This window comes from Leiobunum rupestre, chromosome 11 (genome assembly GCF_980474605.1).
Source record: "Leiobunum rupestre chromosome 11, qqLeiRupe1.1.hap1, whole genome shotgun sequence".
Lineage (NCBI taxonomy): Eukaryota > Metazoa > Arthropoda > Arachnida > Opiliones > Sclerosomatidae > Leiobunum > Leiobunum rupestre.
Window position 1 is genome coordinate 46,922,485 of NC_143394.1, and position 18,506 is coordinate 46,940,990.

Genomic DNA, 18,506 nt, shown 5'->3' on the forward strand with positions numbered 1-18,506 from the left:
GTTCTTACCACAACATTGAACGTCGATCAATCATGGGCTTAAATTATCTTTTTCTATTTGAATTATTAATATTTTATATTAAATGCTTTCAACATTTTATTTAAAATCTTAAATAAGCGACTAACTACAATGAGAACTGTGCACTATTTCAACGCCACCTATTGCAAATTTTAGGTGGCCTTTGAAAATTTCTAAAAAAAAGTAATGGGACGGCGTTGCGTTTAAAATACACGTATATACGTAGTGAGCGCTGCAGATCCTTCGCTAATTTATTTTTTTCAACATACGCGCCTGTATTGGGCCTTTTAATTCCACCATGCGCCAAAACCCAAATAAAGGCAAAGTTGACCAAAATATAAGTAAGGCTCTGGTCTACATGTATTATATTTTTAAGTACACATTTCGGTGCATTTGAAGGGCAAAAAAAAGTTTTAAAATGCTCTTAACAATCTCAAAAACAACAAATCAACATGATATAATTTTTTAAATATATAAAACACAAATATATAGTTATATACCTTATCACGTTTCATAAACAGCTTTGCCACTTAATGGGCTAAGACGAATAAAAAAGTTTAAAAGAAGGCATTGTACCAGGCATTTTATGTAACATTGTATATAAAATATGATAAAAGTTTTTTAAATTCTGGTTGCAAATTAGAATTGGTATTTTATAAATAAAGATGCCGCAGGGAAATTTTGAAGTATATTCACTTTTTTCAAGCAGCTCTGAGTAAATTAAATTAACTGGAATACACTTAAATTTAATTTTTTGTCTTAAAATTCTTAATTAAAAGAGCAATATGGCAAATAATTACTGATCACTACCCTCCAATGAATACCTATAAAATGTGGTTTTTCATTAGTTTAATTACAGAAAATGATTCCTATTTAACGAAAGATAATTACCATTCGGTAATAGCTTTACTGAGGTCCAGATTAGCCAAGGAAATTGTCACTTTGCCTAAAACTCTTCCACGTGCAAAGACAGTTGCTCCACTTTTTGAACCCACAATTACGTCCAGAGAATGACTGCCCATACTAGTTTTAGCTACGTCAAACTCAAATCTATTTGAGATCGATTAATTATTTTTGAAACAAAAAATAAGTCCCTTAAGTAGGGGTGTGCGAGTAATCTTTTTATAGTTTCGAGTCAAATCTCGGGTCCTGGAGAATTGTACTCACGAGTACTCGAGTCCTTAAGAATAAGTTTGAGTCGGTTCTAGTCTTAACCGTACGGAACAACTTCTAACTTCTAAGAGGCTCATAGTAGTTTAAGTAAACTAAAAGTCTTAAATTCTTAAGACAATTGTAAAAAACTAAAGCCAAGTCACCAGCACAAAGGAAAGTCCTCTCTTCACTGCAAAGTGCAATGATCAAAACTAAAATCGGAAAAGATGCCGGCTTGGTAAGTCACACGATCTCCATTAAACCAAAGGGCAAATCAACCATCAAAAATAAAAACAAGTACCACAGCGCGATAACAGGATTTCACCTGGTTGTGAGCCATTGAATGCAACTACACGTTAAAAAAATGAGAGAGAAAAAAAAACCAACTTGGAATCATACAAAAATTAGAGACTTTTAAAAATTGTCAAAAAATAAGGACTCAGTGGAAATTTATTCACTCGAGTCCACTTCAAGTAATTTTTAAGCCTTGGCAAAGGACTAGGGTACTCATACGAGTAATATATTAAGACGTAGCGAGTCACTCAGCCTCGAGATGAGTACTCGCACAGGTCTACTCCCAAGTTTAAAAAAAAAGGTCTTACTGTTCGTCAAAGACAGGGTTGCAACTATTTTTACATATTTGAGTTTTCTGTTTGCCATCTTTTGATTTGTCAGGCAAGAGGTAGAGTTTAACATACGGATCTGGTAAATCATTGTCTTCACGTGGTAAATTACTATACACGAAAGTTAAAAAAATAGGTGTCAACCTCGAAATAAGTTACTTGTAAGAATTTGGAAAATGACACGGTTTTAAATTTTGACAATCAGAACTTACACAGCTTTATGAACCACCACGATTAGCTTATTCCTTTGTGCGCTATGCCTGAGTGTTAGCTGAACTCTTCCAAAATCAGTCTCACCTTCATTCCTGATTAAAATGTATGTACAATTTATTATAAATCAACAGACTTTAGAGGACCAACCTACATTTCGTTTAGGATATTTGGATTTAAATCAGCAGTTTCCATAATAGGAGAGACAGTCCTGTGAACCATTTCCTCTAATGAAGGAATAGTGGGACTGGATGGAAGATCTTTCGGGCTGGATTTACCACTGTTCGTTGTGGAGGAATTGGTCGTTTTGGGTACCTCTTTCAGCTTTTCAGAAAGCTTCGGGCTCTGACTGGCTAAAAGTTTTGTGGTCTCTGAGATATTACTAATTCCACTATCAGGAGTAGGGGTGTGACTGGGTGTAGTGGTTTTAACTTTTTCAACTTCCGGACCATTTGGGATATCTATCGGTTCCGAAGCTACCCCATCAACTTCACTATCTATTAAGTTGGATTTTGATTGAGGAGCTTCAGATGGTTTAAGTATCTACATTGAAATTTTAAACATTAAAAGTCAGTTTTGTGATAAAATATTATTATCAGTGTGCATTGTTACTAGAGGTGTGCGAGTCCTCTTTTTATGGTATCGAGTCTAGTCCCGAGTCCTGGAGAATTGTACTCACGAGTCTCGAGTCCATTTCCTGAGTGCTTAAGAATTAGTTCGTATCTTCACTTTCTGGTCAAGCCCAGTTCGATTCTTAATTTTCTGTTCGAGTCTTAACCGTATGGAACAACTTCTAACTTCTAAGAGTCTCATAGTAGTTTGTAAACTAAAAGTCTCAACTTCTTAAGACTATTGTAAAAAAACTAAAGCTGCGTCACAAGCACAAAGAAAAGTCCTCTCTTAACTGCATAGTGCAGAAATCGAAACTAAAACTAAAATCGGAAAAGATGAGCCACGCAATCTCTGTTAAACCAAAGGGCAAACCAACCATAAAAATAAAAACAACTACCATAGCGCGATTACGGGATTTCACCTGGTGGTGAGTCATTAAAGGCAACTACGCGTTAAAAAAAGGCAACCTTCTTGGACCTGTCAAAAAATAAGGGATCCGGTGGAATATTTATTAACTTGAGTCCACTTCAGAGTAATTTTTAAGCCTTGGCCCAGGACTCGGGTTCTCGTACGAGTAATATACCAAGACGTCGCGAGTTCAAGAAGAGTACTCGCATAGACCTAATTGTTACCTTTAATTGCAAGCTTAGAGTGACTTTGCTCAAGTTACCCGAAGCGCGCAATGAGAATGGCTGCTCAAGACATAAATTGGCTTCCGAGAGAAGCTTAGAAATGGGAATTGTGGACTTTCCCAATGATTTTTCAGTTTTAGTATCCATAACCTAAATATAACTGAATTATAGTGTTGGAAATATGAAATATTGAGATAATAAATTTGGATGTTACATCAAATTGCAGTTCCTTATTCTCCGGGTGCCTCATGAAGAAGTGAAAACTCTCCTCCCATACTGGATTATTAGTATTTTTGCAAAGTTGAGTTTGATGTTTCTGATTTCCAATGTTAAGAACAAGGTATGGGCTAGGTTCCACTATTGATTTTGGCGCTTGCTAAAAAGCATTAGGAAAATGCTATACATTACCATTCTATGGGAAAATTGTTAAATAAAATCACAAGGATAAAAATTTGAAAGAGGGTGTTTTCTGAAAATACAACCTTCAACTATTTCCATGCCCAAAATTGTAAAAATAAAATGCCAATTTGCTATAAATGGTGCAAGAATGAGATTGGTAAAAAGTTCATGAGCAAAATTGTTTATAGAAAGGTTCTGTCAACTGTGCTAAGATTCTAAATATTTCCATAATAAAAAAATTATATTATCTGAAGTATATGATGTCTTTTAGAGAAAAGTATCCTTATCTCAGATGTTTTAAAATACATTTAGATGATAAAATAGTGTAGGGTTATAAAATTATATCTACTTTCTAGTCATATTCCTAGTCATAATTTTTTTTACATTTTAAGCAGTTAGATAGAGTAATATTATTGATAAATATTTGGTGTATGCTTCGATGGTTTTGTGAAAAATTTGAACCTATCTCGAATCTGCGAAAGTAAATGATTTTTAATATTTTTGGACTAGATGAAAATTTCTCTTGTAAGACGTATTATATACTTCTGATATTATACATTGTATATAGAAGTATCGTGAAACAGGCAGAACCCGTGCATTTTATAGTAAATACGCTTTTGGAGTTTTGCGTATTACTTACAAGCATGGAAAGATGTGGGTCTGCTGGTTTATGGCTCCCAGATATATGTAGAAATTTTTTGAAACGAGATGTAGCGGGGGAACCCTAGTTACAATTTCGATAAGCTAATTATGCATGGCGTTTTTGTTGCAACCCAAATAGGATCAAAACCTTGAACGTACGGTAGGGCCTATCGAGGGTGTGTAGAAAACTATTGCTCTTTTAAAAGAAAACAAAATTATAATTACGGGTAAATTTTGGGCTGAGTCAGCGTAAACCAATAGCAAGGCTGTTGACAGGTTAGCCTTCGTGGTGATTTTTTTCACAGCCTCTTCGGCTTCGGTCAAATCATCAGGGTCTTCGGACAAGGCCAGCCATTGTGTGTGGAGATTTAGTTGACCAGTTTCAACTTGTTCCAAAGTTATCCACTATAAATTAATCTCCATTTATTGAAAATCCTTTTAAATATTAAACTAATTAAAACTTGGTATATTACCGTATCAGCTGCGCCACGTACAGCCAATGGGTAGATTGGCACTGTAGCTCTAATAGAAATTGACTACGATTTAAAACCTAAAGCTACGTCTAATGCTTAAGCTAGCTTTCGTGACCTAATTAAATATTTAAAAGCAGCCCAAGCCAGTAGAAATTTAATATTTGCACTAAACAGCGAAAATCCCTATTTGGTAATTCATTAACCTGCCAAGAAAATCATCTTTATTCCCTTGATCATGGTCCATCACTTCTATGGTCATGGACTGACCCTCCAATTGGTCAACCAATGCCTAAATATAATTGTATATATTACAAATTTATTAATATTGATCTTGTAGATTCAAAAATATACCTCGCAATAGTAATGCCATTTTGGATTTACAGTGTTATTTATATATGGCGTTTTAAACTCTTGGGCTCCAACTGAAATTGTGGTAATCAATTGTTTAAAAATAATTTGGTAAAAGAGCTTAGTACTATGAACAAACCAGAAAGGATTGTATATGGATCCGATTTGCCCATTCCCAAAACACCAACATCAGCTTTCGTTAATGCTTTAGCTGCCACAATATCGACTCTCATTACCCCCTGTTACATTAGAAGTTAAATATATTGAAATTTCATCAGCAGTGGAGGGAATGTGGAAAAACTTACACTGGGCACCATAAATTTTAGGTTCTTATAAGAAACATCATCCGAAAGTACTATCGGGAATTTGTTTGGCAAAACAATCCAAGTGCATAGATTGTCAATAACAGCTTTGTGAAGCATATCACTAAAGTATATTAAAGAATATAGTGTTTGAGGTTAAATTATTTAAACGTGTATTTGTACCTGAGGCCAGGTATATCAAAGACATCAGCCATTTTGGTCAAGTTGAAATCAAGTTCCTGAATATATTTAAATAATGTCTAAAATTTCTTGTATGCGGAAATAGTTTGGTTTTATTACCGGGGGGTTTAGGAAAAAGAAGCTCATACCACCGAATAAAGGCATAGTTTTGCAAAGAGGTTTCAATATTACTCGTAGAATCCCATGAAGCTACATAAATATTTCCTTTTAAAAATTAATTCAATAAAAATAAATAATATAAAAATGTTGAACCTGGAGATCCTTAATGCCTGCTCTGACTTGTTTTACACATATTTCAAAATTGCAATCACCAGAATATCTAATTAAAATTTACAATTACACAAAATAAGTTAATTTCTAGCAGGTACAGGTAACCCCCCACATATTTGGATTATGAATCATGACGCAAGTAATAAGAAAAATTTGATGTAAAGGTACTAATTTGCGGAACACTTCAGACTACACCCTCAGAATGGTATGCCAAACACTTATAACCCAGTAGTACCGCTTCTTGCCTTGACAGCTAAGTCCACAATGCAGAATTTGGTGTGGATTTTTATAGATAAGATTACAAAGATACATTTGGATATTGCAGAAACTAATTTTGTATAAAACAAGGTGGAAATTAAGGGGATAGCTGGTACATTTAATACTTAAAGTTGGCTCTTATCTGGATGTGGCACTGGGTGAAAACTCCGAACAACTCCTTCTGCCTTGAGTTTGCAAGTTCTCTGCCTACTGGTTTCAGGGGTTTTCCCCCCGAGCTCTTTCCCCTTCCATAAAAACTTGTTGAGGTTAACGGTAAAAGTGAGTGTAGGGAGGGAACTGTTGGCTCGCGTGGCTTGAAGGGCTTGCCACCACCCTCCTAGGCATTGTAACCCGGCCACCTGAATTAATGGCTTTAAAAGTCTCTTGATGACTTAGGCCTAAGGTAATGCTTTGCGTATTAGCCTAGCTGATAATTATTATTATTATTATTATGTATAAATACTCTAGTAGACATATGGAATTGTTCCAAACATTCAGAAAACCAATAAAAAATAATCAGAACTCACAACAGCTCTAAATCCATCACAACTTCATCTCTGGAAATATTTTGGGTGTACACTTTCACCCCGCCAATCCTAGGAGGCTAATAGAAAGTGAATTAGTATTGTGCTTCAAAATCCTCCATGCATTTTTAATTTTGAAAAAACTTACAAGATCGCCAGTTACAATTTTTCCAAATCGGAAACTTTGCAAATAAGTTGGTAGTGATTCTCGAATTTTCGGTTCTACCACTTCTTTCAACAGATCATGAAGAAAGTCACCAAAATATGGCCAAAACTGTTTAATGGCCTAAAATTACAAATAACCATATATTGAAATAACTGAATGGTTTTAAGTAGACTTAGTTAAACAATCAACCTTATTTAGCCATTCAGCCCTTTCCATATCAGGGAAAAAGACCCAAGAAGGCAAGTCTTGCAGTCGTGCAAGTACAGCTGCTTTCTCATCTCTGGCTAAGGCTCTTCCAATCATTAGACGGTTGCGTCTTTCCTCTGCCCTGTACTGTTGAGCTGCCCAGCCTGAGATGCCCAACAGGAGCCAGGCATAGCTAAAGCCACAAGCCCCCCAAATGTAAGCAGTCCCCATCGCCATTGCTGCTCCAGCAACTTTCTTTATAAGGTTCAACATTGTGAAACGCAAAGTGGTTTTCGGTTGCTTAACAACAGGCTCGGTTTTGGACTTCTTAGTTGATTTCTTAATAGAGTCTATTTTAAAAAGCAAAACAATGAATTTCACATACTTCAGAAATAGATTTATATTAGTATACAAATATTTAATGCACAATACTGCATAAAATGATGTGCATCTAGTGCTACCTTAACATGCCAGTTATTAAAATTATGTGGTATTTTGAAGTGTAAAATGCTTAGTAGGTATTAGTAGCACTACCTGGTTAATTGGGGCAAAGCTTTAACAACTGTCATAAATGCTTAATGACACATTCTGAAATTTACCATAACCATACAGTGCACATTCTAAAAAAAATTATCAACCCAAAGATACTTAAGTTAGCATGTTAACCAAAAGTTACACACCATTAAAAAGTGAAAGTGAAAAATTTATAATATTGATAACAGAATAAAGAAACCCTATGGCAAAGCCTACCTGCCATGCTTATAGCAGTTTCTGATACACCAGAGAAGCCCAATACTATATTTAAGCAAGAGCAATGTAGAGCCAAGTCAATGGTTGGATTACAAACGGGTAATATAAGTCGTGGGGCTCATGGAATCTCTACACAAGATGACAAGCGTCGTACAGTATAGTGTCAAGCTAATCTTAAGTACACTGTCAGTGTATAAAAAACTTTTGGCCCGGTGCCCAATTATGTGAATAAAACCTATAGTAGACAGATTAGATAAATTACTCCCGCTTTATTCTTATATTGAAGTGACAACCCATGAAATATTGCTTGTTGCCTACAAGTCTGAACATTCAAAATACAGAAAATATATCGTAAATTGGTTATGTATGGGTAACCAGCATACCAGTATAACGGTAATCTAATAAGTCATAAACCCCAAAATAAAACTTCTTTCTTTTAGCTTACTGACTGTGAAGGTGTAAAATAATTTATTGGGTCAAAAAAAAACCACACCCCTGAATTTAAAAAAGGTATGTCACGTAAAAAAATGCTATTTTAAAAATAAATCAAAATATAAGTGATAAATTTTACATTATATTTTTATAATGAGCATTTAACGTCAAATTAAGAATAATGAGCTTATATTTTTAAATCTACGGCAATGAATGACCAAGGGATACGGTGATTCGAATATGCCTAAAACTAAGATAAACTATGTTTTCTAATGCTAAATATTTACCACAGTGTAGTTTTGGGCATTCAATCTGTGAATTTTACTCTTTTCGATTTGTAAAATGTAATGTCGTTTGCTTTCATGCTAAATTTCACCGTATTTTCTCATTCAAACTAAACTTTTCCCGGCTGGAATAGGATAATTCGGTCATTTCAAAATTTCATTATCATAAAATTTCATAGCGAGATATCGTCATCGTCTGCAAGGTATGTTAATTTATGTAAAAAGCGGAGGAAAGCAAGTTTGCCAGCTTATAATTTTATTACGAATATGGTGCGCCCAATAAATTAATTAAATTTCAAAATCCGAACATCATAGAACTTATTAATTAAAGACAAAAGTATATAAGATATGTGTAATTTAAAAACAAAGACCGAAGGCATCCGTTTTTCGTTAGTGACATTATTTTCCCATGCCAAAATGTAGAAATTTACGCACAATCTTTGGACCATTCCAATAGCCCCTAAAAATGAAATTTTCAATTATAACACATTAATCACTGATTAGCAAGAAAATTGTCAGAAATACTTAAGCAATGCATTCCAATAGAGGGGAGCCATTAAATCTGTCTTTAACCGGTATGATATCCACCTTTCTTTACTTTGATCCAAAGGAAGAGTCTCCAATGGTTGTAAATTATAATCAAATTCGGCGAGAATGCAACTTTTGAAACTCGTTACAAGTGGACAAGACGTGTAACCGTCGTACTGAAATAGCACAACTTGTTTCAATTGCACCAATAAAATCAATTCAAAAAGCTTTAAAATTTACCACGGCTGTTGGCGGTTTCCCTTTCATAACAGCCGATATATTTTGCTTCAGTATACCGTTTTGGGACGCTAAGGACAAATATTAAACTGTACAATGTACCTAACAGCAGGGTTGCAGTATTATGAACACCTAATTTAAATAGCCTACCTATGGCTGCTGCAGTCTTAGACGTGGGAAGATTGGTACAGTCACCAATTCCAAAAACATTTGGGTACTTTACGTGTTGAAGGGTATTTTTATCGATTGTTAGGAAACCCGATACTTTATCAGCCAGGGGACTTTCTCTGAGCTCCTTGGGAGGTCTCATGGGAGGCGTTATGTGGATGAAATCGTACTGAGGAAAAGGCAGGTAAAGGTCAGCACTAGAAGTAAGAGCTGTAGGCCCCTTTTAGACTTTTACATATTTTGCAGAAGGTAAGTGGCCTGGTTTGGGAGACCCCCTTAAAATCTGTTTTGTGGGCCCCCAAGTAAAATGGAAAGTATGCTATAGCCTATCCCGGGCACCCTGAACAATGATAATACGTTGGAAAAAAACTAACATGTTGGGTAATACGTCTCTTGGGGGTTTCGGTGGAGTTTACAATCTCGAAAACAGCTTCCCGGCTTTTAGAATTAATTTCTATTAAGTTAGTGTTGAGGTTCACTTCAATATCCTTCCGCTTCGTGACTTTGCTCAATTCGGCGGCGTACACGGGAACAGAAAAGATGGCACCCATTCCAGTATTAAATTTGATCTTTGCTTTGTCCCTAGTTCCAGTCTGAAAAACATGTGTTGCTGTAAATGTGATGGTTTGAACCGGACCCGAATCTCCTTAGTCATACATTTCTCATATAGGCATCCGAGAGATACATAACCTTCTGAGGTGCGCCAGCGCATTTGACTGGAGTGTTCGGTTGTGTAAAAATGGCAGTTCCTCCTTTGAAATCCTTTAATGCTTGGAACGTTTTTGGTACAGTTTCATAAGAATAATTGGAGCAAACACCAGGTGTTTGAAAAGCTTCGGGCAATCCCCTAATCTTAAAAACAACAGCCTGGATTTTTACACGTTCGTTGCTATATAGTTAGCTTGGCGGTGTCGCAGTGATTCTTAAATTTAAAGGGCCACACCGTTGTTTGAAATCATATGGGTCAAAATCATGTAGCTCCTCTCCAGTACCTCGTGATAGCGGATCTGCCCAATCGCGTTCTTGGATTTTCCAGTCCTAGTTCCGGACCTCGCGTGGAAACTAGTGAAATTCAAACGTCGGTATGACCCTTTAAATGTCCCTAAAGTTGTATTCCTTGGGGTCAAAGGATCACCGCGGTACCGTTACCAGCTTCGGACGGACTATTTTTCATGTAAAATATATACTTTTTCGAACTCCAGTACAAGCCCCATGGCGACAATAAGATAGTCGTAACTAATCTAAAAGAATATGGAAGTTTGAATGCGAAATAAGTGCGTAGCCGAGCCTTGGTATAGGCAAACCTCTTTTCCACCACTAGTTTCAACTACATTCTTTTCTGGCTTGAACGAAACCGCTGAGTCGCGTATCCACTGCGACCCGGAAGGGATCAAACTGGACATTGGCCTCTTACTATCCTCCAATCGTTTAATTCCTCCACCAACTAAGGTCCATAATGGTTGATAATAATGCACCTGTTATTTATTGATATCATAAGATAAAACACCTATTCAGGCAACCACCACGTAAAACACGACCCACTATTCTCGGTTCAATGATGGCGACATTCCCTCGTCCCAAAATACGTGAAAACTTGGCCGCCATGCTAATTCCGCCCGAGCCACCCCCGACAATCACCAATTTGAACTTCCGCCTGTCCTCCGAGGATGACTTGGTGGAAAAACGTTTGCATCCATTCTTTCCGCACAATAACAATTCAGTGGACGTCAATCGAACGTGAACGGCATTCATTGTCCTATAAATAAAAGACCACCAATATCAAAAAGGGTTGCTCGAGTCAGAGTGGTGAAAAAAGCGTTCTTACTTATAAACAACGTGAAGACAGACGAAGAGACCAACAGCGTGAGTCGAATGTCGAAAGAACAACACAACCGCGAATCTAAATCGCCTTCGCCGTCTTTCGCAGTTATTTTGACACTACCCTAAAATATTTATCGTGTCCTGGACCGTTAACGCTCAAAAAGAGGATTAACATCAATGTAAATATTAAAGTCAAAGTGCTATCGCGGAGATTAAAATATGAGAAGCGATAACTAACGCGTATTTTTTCAGTTAAAACTATTTCAGACGACAATTGTTTAACCTTGAGGCTTCCCTTCACATCCTCCACACCTACATTCGTTTATCACGAAGAAATGTTGTTATAATATGCTCGCTAGTTTTATTATATAGTGCTTATGCTTTTTTTAAACTGCCCGAGGGCTATACAATCTACCATGGCCCCCCATTGACTTAAAACGACTGGTAAAATGGTCTAAGGTCATGCATTCGATGTGCACTGTTTATCATTTATAGAATAAGGTATAAAAAATATCCTGACAATAAAATAATGACACTCGTGACAAGCCACGTGAATTTTTAAGTAGATTTTAGATAGCCCTGTTTTAAAGTACTTTGCAACTTAATCAAGGTCATAGAAACGATTATTTATTTATTAATATTCATGAACATAATTATTATATTAATGGTTTTGAACAACAAATTTACCTAGATATTAATGTTGCCAAGAATGTTAAAATACTATTAAATTGTAGATAATCACATTAATATACTATAAAATTTTATATAAAATGGATTAAATTTAAATAAACACCAACTTTCCGATATTCACATTATTCATTAACATTCCAATGCATTTATGGACACTACTTATACTAAACCAATCAAATTATAATGGAACAAAATTACTTATAATAATACAAAATTTTAAGTATAAGTATAAGCTAAAAAAATAAATATACGGAAATTTGGTATAAAAACTGACTGCTACGTGTTTTGATATTAAATTTCATATATTTCCTGGATCAAACTTTAAGGCTTCCATTCTTGAAAATTCCTCTTAAATCAATACCAATTCCAAACTTGCATCCCGCATATAAATTATCCCATATAATAATACATTTGAAAACAGATGGAGCCAGGGAGCAAAAAAAACAGCGTCTCACATACGTCTTAAAACCAGAATTCCCAGCCATAATAACTAACGAAGCTCCCCGCGAAGATAAATATTTGAATTTTTTGCGCTTAAAACATTAAGAAAAGAGTGGTAAAAACTGATTGAGTAAGAAACCGCGATTGTTTGAAATTGAGGTTTATACTATTCGAACCATAAATTAAAAGACTTAAACCCGTTCGTCTCAAAACTGATTTTCCCGAGAAGGCGTTAAAAATGTGTGTTCGCGATCGACAATCTCGTTCAGCGAGCTTCATTATTGAGGTCGTCCCTAAAGATGTAAATGAAAAAAAACCCTTCTTAAAATTCTTACGTACAGGAGCGAAATCTCAACAGCTAGGAGGTCGTTTAACCAGCAACGCGGTCATCGTCCAGCTAAAATATTTTTGTTCCACTTTCTACCTTTTACTCTTCGTTACCCTCCTTGATAGGATTCCCCCACGTACTACAAAACAAAAAAACGTCCAGTTATTAGCGGTTAAATTGACAACCCAAATTTCGCCAAATTATGCAACGCGCGATAATTCTAGGAACAGGTGAATATTTTCCTCTTACAAATATGATAAAGAAAATCAGACTGATCAATGTCAGTCAATTTCACTTGCCATTCGTTATTTCATAGTCATTAATACTATTCCTTAAAGGGGGTATGAATGTTCATATTGGATCTACAAAATTTAGCATTTCGGCCGCCAGGTTTATAAGAAGCTAGGGAGGATTGGCGCTAGTTAAGTTAAAAACAATGTTATAAGCCATAGGAGGGAGCGGACAAATTTCCAAACGTTTCGGTGCGCTACAGAAATAATAGTGGTTATATTCCCTTTAACTGGAAGTAGCCAACGATCCTCTATTTATATACTTCCTTATTACAATACATTATTTTCCTATTGACAAATTAATTTATTAGTAATAAATTTTAAAATATTTTTATATTTTTTCCAAGTATAACAAAACTACTTATTAAACACAAAGGAATAATTAGTTTACTTTGTTTAGACTTTTTATTAGCATTTCGCGAAATTCCTGTTTTGAATTGCATAATTTCTAATGATAAATTCAAGATTTTATCTAAGTTTCCTTCCTTTTGAACACACGCCAAGCGTGGTGTAACTGTTTATTCACTAACGGCAACAATTTCGACGCCCCTCGTTTTCAACAAGCGTCGAATAGTAGATGTAAATAATCATAATAATGTTATCTCTGATAGTTTATCAGGAAAGGTAAAAATATTTAAGTACTCGAAACCGTGACAAAGTAGGCAAAATATTACAGAATTACCAATGACACCAACGTTTTCGAGCACTTCCGGTTTCTGGTAGTCTTAAAGGCACTATAAACCTCATAAATATTACTGTGCTAATTACGTAGTTCATATATACGCCGCAAACGAACTTGGCGCTGTGTGTAACTTCCAAGTAACAATGGAGAGGAATCTCCATCGTTAGCTAACTTTAGCTTCAAGACAAAGACCTATTGTAAAACGCCACAAAAAGCCATGGTCACACTTTAGATTTAAAGTTTTTTAAACCAGTTTTCATGGCTAATTTATCTCAATTTCATTGATTAAAACTGGTATTCAAATCGACTTAAACTGGGTTTTAAGGTCTAGTGTGCTGGGGCCAAAGCTCTCGTGGGTAAAATACAGTTTTTAGTCTTTGGAGACGAAGTATTGCGGTGGAATCAAGCCTATTCAAGCCTATTTACCACATTATGATAATAATGATCCTACATTGTAAACAACATTACGTGACAAAAATACTACCAGTATTAAACAAGATATAATTAATACAACTGCCCATCCAAAACTTAATAAAACTGAAAGAATATACGTGGGGTTTCATTTAAACGTAATCAGTGTATCATCAAATAGGCTCTATAAATAAACTCATTTTAGTTTAATATTAGTCAGCGCAAAAATAAACGTTATAAACCTCGAGAGTAGTACAACAATCAGCACGCGGTCGCACGTTCCCGCGAATCGAATCGAAAATAAATTTCCTTTTTAGGCATTGTTCAACGAAGCAAGGAAACAAAAAAAAAGGTCTATTTTCATCGTTTTTTAACGTCCCAAAAGACGAGGGCGATGTTCGTACAACTTTCGATTTCCAAACGAATGCAACAGTTATTCTATGGGGGTTTTTTATTGATATTAATCTAAAAATAAAACTCTTATTGAACTATTCAAACGCGAATTCTATTTGAATAACTGGCTTCTCGTTGTTTGTAATATATAAATAGAACATTTCCATAGAGTGTTTTAATACACTAACGAATACTATATTTAAAATTAAATTTTACATACGGAAGAGAAATTGAAAAAACTTCGATTTATTTATTAGGTCGGTTTTGAAAACCTCTAAAAAAAATGTACCTGACAGCTAGGAGCAACAAACACAGCACCGCACACAAGAAGAACGCAACCCGTCAAAAGTCGTGCATTTTCTTGCGTACAGTTTTCATTGGTTAGACGCTTTAGCGCCTGCTGCCGTCGGAAGGGAAAAATTTAAGAATTTGTCTCCCCCTCGCCCGTAAAACGTACAGCGTAAAGGTTCGTCCAATGAAATTTGTACACAACACTGCGTTAGCGTGTTTAAAAGCTAGTTGCGTTCTCCTTGTGTTTGTTGCTCCTAGCTGACAGTAACGCTTTAGAATTTCATTATCGAAGTTTGTATAAATTTAAAGATAGCGTAATTGTTTAGTTCGTTGATGGATGTCATTTCGGACCTTAGGCACTGGTAACTCGTAGAATCAATTAGACTGCTTTATTAGATATTCAGAAATATCACAGCTAAGTCTGAAACGGGAACATTTCTTGAAACACAACCAGTTTTCTGACCCATTAAGTAGTATTAATAAAGCCTAATATTATTATTTCACAAAATACCTCAATTTTTCTAGAAAGAGGTCATTTTAAACCAACCATATATCTTATAAAGATTTTATTATTATTATTATGGGTTTATGGGTTAAGACCCTTTTCATATACGTTCTTAACCGTAGGGATTAGTACCGTATATAATCAAAGAATTTCTTTAAAAAACTCAACTACAAAGGAAACTAACTTAAAGCGGAAGTTTTGAACAAGTTTTACGTAAAATTGAATAATAAAGTTGGTTGGAACTTGCCATTGTACCTCTCCATAAATGGTTTCGTATTCGTATATTGAAACTGATTTAATTGAGCGTATCATTGTGGATTATTTCATTTTCCATAAAAAACTCCATTGGGTCATGGACCAAAACAATAACAAAATGTCTTGAGAATTGGATAATTGATAATTGCAAATTATGAAATTTTGGGAAATTTTCCAATCGAAAACAAAATATTAAGCGCAATTAGCCTTTTCAATTTAGCCAGAGTCACGTGGTGGTCAACGTGAAAACTTCATTAGATGCTTATGTTTCGTTTACTAAGCTGACAATTTGCTAAAACGCAGAGTCTGCTTAAAAGGTCCGAAATTCAAGTAGCTTTCCGACAAGTCAAATCACTTGATTCAGTAGCTACACCCTCAAAATTAAAACCACGTGATTCAGTAACTACATCATCAAAATCCAAATCACGTGATTGAGTAGCTACCCCCTCCAAATTTAAATCACGTGATTCAGTAGCTACACCCTCCAAATTAAAATCACGTGATTCAGTAGCTACACCCTCCAAATTAAAATCACGTGATTGAGTAGCTACCCCCTCCAAATTAAAATCACGTGATTCAGTAGCTACCCCCTCCAAATTAAAATCACGTGATTCAGTAGCTACACCCTCCAAATTAAAATCACGTGATTCAGTAGCTACACCCTCCAAATTAAAATCACGTGATTGAGTAGCTACCCCCTCCAAATTAAAATCACGTGATTCAGTAGCTACCCCCTCCAAATTAAAATCACGTGATTCAGTAGCTACCCCCTCCAAATTAAAATCACGTGATTCAGTAGCTACCCCCTCCAAATTAAAATCACGTGATTCAGTAGCTACACCCTCCAAATTAAAATCACGTGATTCAGTAGCTACACCCTCCAAATTAAAATCACGTGATTCAGTAGCTACATCCTCAAAATTCAAATCGCGTGATTCAGTAGCTACATCCTCAAAATTCAAACGATTCTGTAGCCCTATAAGTTTATAACAGACGAAAATCCAGTATTTTTTTAGCTTATAGCTTTGGCCATTACCTCTGACTGTGCTAATAAGAGTTCGTGAACTCTTTAAAATCCGTACCTTTAACAGTACTAAGTACGCTAACTCGGTGTACAGGTCATCCGAGAGTGACTTACCCATCGGCTACTATATAATTCGCAATATTTGGTAAGAAGGCCCGGTTGAAAGTGAGGGGGAGTCGAGGGGAGTTTACCTTTGTTTACGTAAAAAGTGGCCCACGCGTTGACAATGCTGCCAACGAAAATGACGAAACGGCTCCGAATGACCTCTATTTGCCAATACAAAGCAAGAACGTCTCAGTCCGGACCTGATTTCCCGTCCGGAAATAGGCTAAACAGAGCCGCCGCTTCATTCTAAGGCATCCGGTCTTTCGACAGCCATTTATCAAATATAATTTAGGCGGACCAAATCACCAACAGTCTAAATCGTTCCTAATGTTTATTTATTTTCAAATGAGTAGATGGAGGTCAAAGGAACTCGTGCATGCCAGATAAGAAATGGATATTGTAAGCCATTTAAATGGATTGAATCTCAAATTCCGTGGGAGGGTTAACAAGTACACTGAGTAGGCTTCAGCATAGGTTCCGGAACGTACCAAAAGGTAATGGGATCCGTTAGATTAGAGAAAGGTCAAGAGGGGCTTCTAACACTAAAGTCTAGGAGACCGGAACGTGTCGAAACGTAGTTGGGGCCCGAGGGCCCCCGTCTCATGGGGCCCCCAAATTGCTTATAATAAATTTTTCCTTAAGGGCCTTTAGACCCGTTTGACGTTTTAAATTAACGTTATTTGTTTACCTATAAACAAATAACCATTTAGATTTTTATTCCACCGGTAAGGCGGCCCCTCTTCAGTCTCTAGCCGAGCGCCCCAAAGGAGCCAATCCGGGCCTGGCCCGAGCTAGGCTAGGGTGAGGTCAGGGGGTTCTTATCAGTCCACGTTAGGGGCTCAGGTGGTATTTATTCACCCAATGCACAAACTCAACTCTGAAACTAAGAAATTCCCACCCAATTATGATTTATTCGTTTCTACTAATTTGTAATTTTATTTTTTACTACACCGCCTATGAGGCTTAGTAAACTTTGCGGCTGTTTCGTAGCAAAAGCTAGTTAGCACCGCTTTTTAGTAGTACATTAGTAGTGTACATATGCGAATTGTACACCTACTGGAATTTCTATAAAAAGTTTAATAAAAAAATTCTTAGAGGACTTGTAGCAGTAGATAAAATTATGTTAATCAAAATAATTGTTTCTCAATAATAGTTTAAATAAAAATTATTTCAAAATAAAGTAAAATATTTAAAAAAATAAACAAAATTATGTAATGAAATGCAATGCAATGTAAAGTAATAAAAAATAATAATAAATGCATTAAAAAAGTGTACGAAATTACTTGAGGGTAGATATTTTCGTCCTTAGACAAAGGTCGAAAAAAACGACCGGAATCAAACGGTGTTATAACTTAACTGTCTGGCTCGTCATCGGAAACAATGTTACGAAATACGGAACACACTGGTTACTAACCACAATGATACTGCTAATATCATAAACAACACAATAAACATAAGTATGACACTTCTTATCGAGGGGCTGATCACTCCGCGTAATCGGTGTACAGAGCCGTACCTTTGACTGTACTAATGGGACTACGCGTAATCTTTGAAGTCCCTGCCTTTGGCAGTGGTAATCTTAGCGTAGTCCGGTGTACAGACTTTCTAAGAGTGGTTAGCCCCTCGCTTCTTATTCATCCAATGCAATTTGTTTAATGATAGTCTGTTTCGCCAATGACAACGTAAGCCATTAAGTACCGACGGACTGACAACTCTCCGCGAACTGCTCCTAGTATTTGGAGGATGCCCAAAGCCTATTGAAAATTGAAATGCTTTCAAAAGTGTAAATAACGCTTACTTTTGGAAAATAATGATGAATTATTGAATCGGAAGATAAAAATAACTATTATAAACA

General features: G+C 35.9%; 2 protein-coding genes across 3 annotated transcripts; both read right to left on the bottom strand.

Annotated features, from left to right (window-relative positions):
- Nucleotides 1-71: 71 nt before the first annotated feature.
- On the bottom strand, nt 72-8,655 carry Esyt2 (extended synaptotagmin-like protein 2). Of its 2 annotated transcripts, XM_090164206.1 has the most exons (21): nt 8,486-8,655; nt 7,767-7,895; nt 7,020-7,366; nt 6,813-6,950; nt 6,668-6,744; nt 5,865-5,931; nt 5,712-5,801; nt 5,595-5,650; nt 5,415-5,535; nt 5,249-5,348; nt 5,113-5,183; nt 4,965-5,050; nt 4,762-4,810; nt 4,514-4,693; nt 3,462-3,623; nt 3,248-3,397; nt 2,158-2,546; nt 2,006-2,098; nt 1,773-1,904; nt 910-1,068; nt 72-842 (listed from the first exon to the last, which is right to left on the bottom strand). In XM_090164206.1, exons 2-21 carry the CDS (start codon nt 7,771-7,773, stop codon nt 815-817), a joined length of 2,502 nt encoding a protein of 833 aa, XP_090020332.1. In that variant the 5' UTR covers nt 7,774-7,895; nt 8,486-8,655; the 3' UTR covers nt 72-814. The 2 variants fall into 2 exon arrangements, with proteins under 2 accessions (XP_090020332.1, XP_090020333.1); XM_090164207.1 differs by lacking the exon at nt 7,767-7,895 and having other exon boundaries at nt 8,486-8,654.
- Nucleotides 8,656-8,736: 81 nt separating this feature from the next.
- Sqor (Sulfide quinone oxidoreductase) lies at nt 8,737-11,725 on the bottom strand. The gene is made up of 10 exons (XM_090164208.1): nt 11,241-11,725; nt 10,958-11,171; nt 10,720-10,890; nt 10,603-10,656; nt 10,073-10,267; nt 9,790-10,008; nt 9,398-9,584; nt 9,251-9,318; nt 9,008-9,186; nt 8,737-8,942 (listed from the first exon to the last, which is right to left on the bottom strand). Exons 2-10 carry the CDS (start codon nt 11,165-11,167, stop codon nt 8,882-8,884), a joined length of 1,344 nt encoding a protein of 447 aa, XP_090020334.1. The 5' UTR covers nt 11,168-11,171; nt 11,241-11,725; the 3' UTR covers nt 8,737-8,881.
- Nucleotides 11,726-18,506: the final 6,781 nt, after the last annotated feature.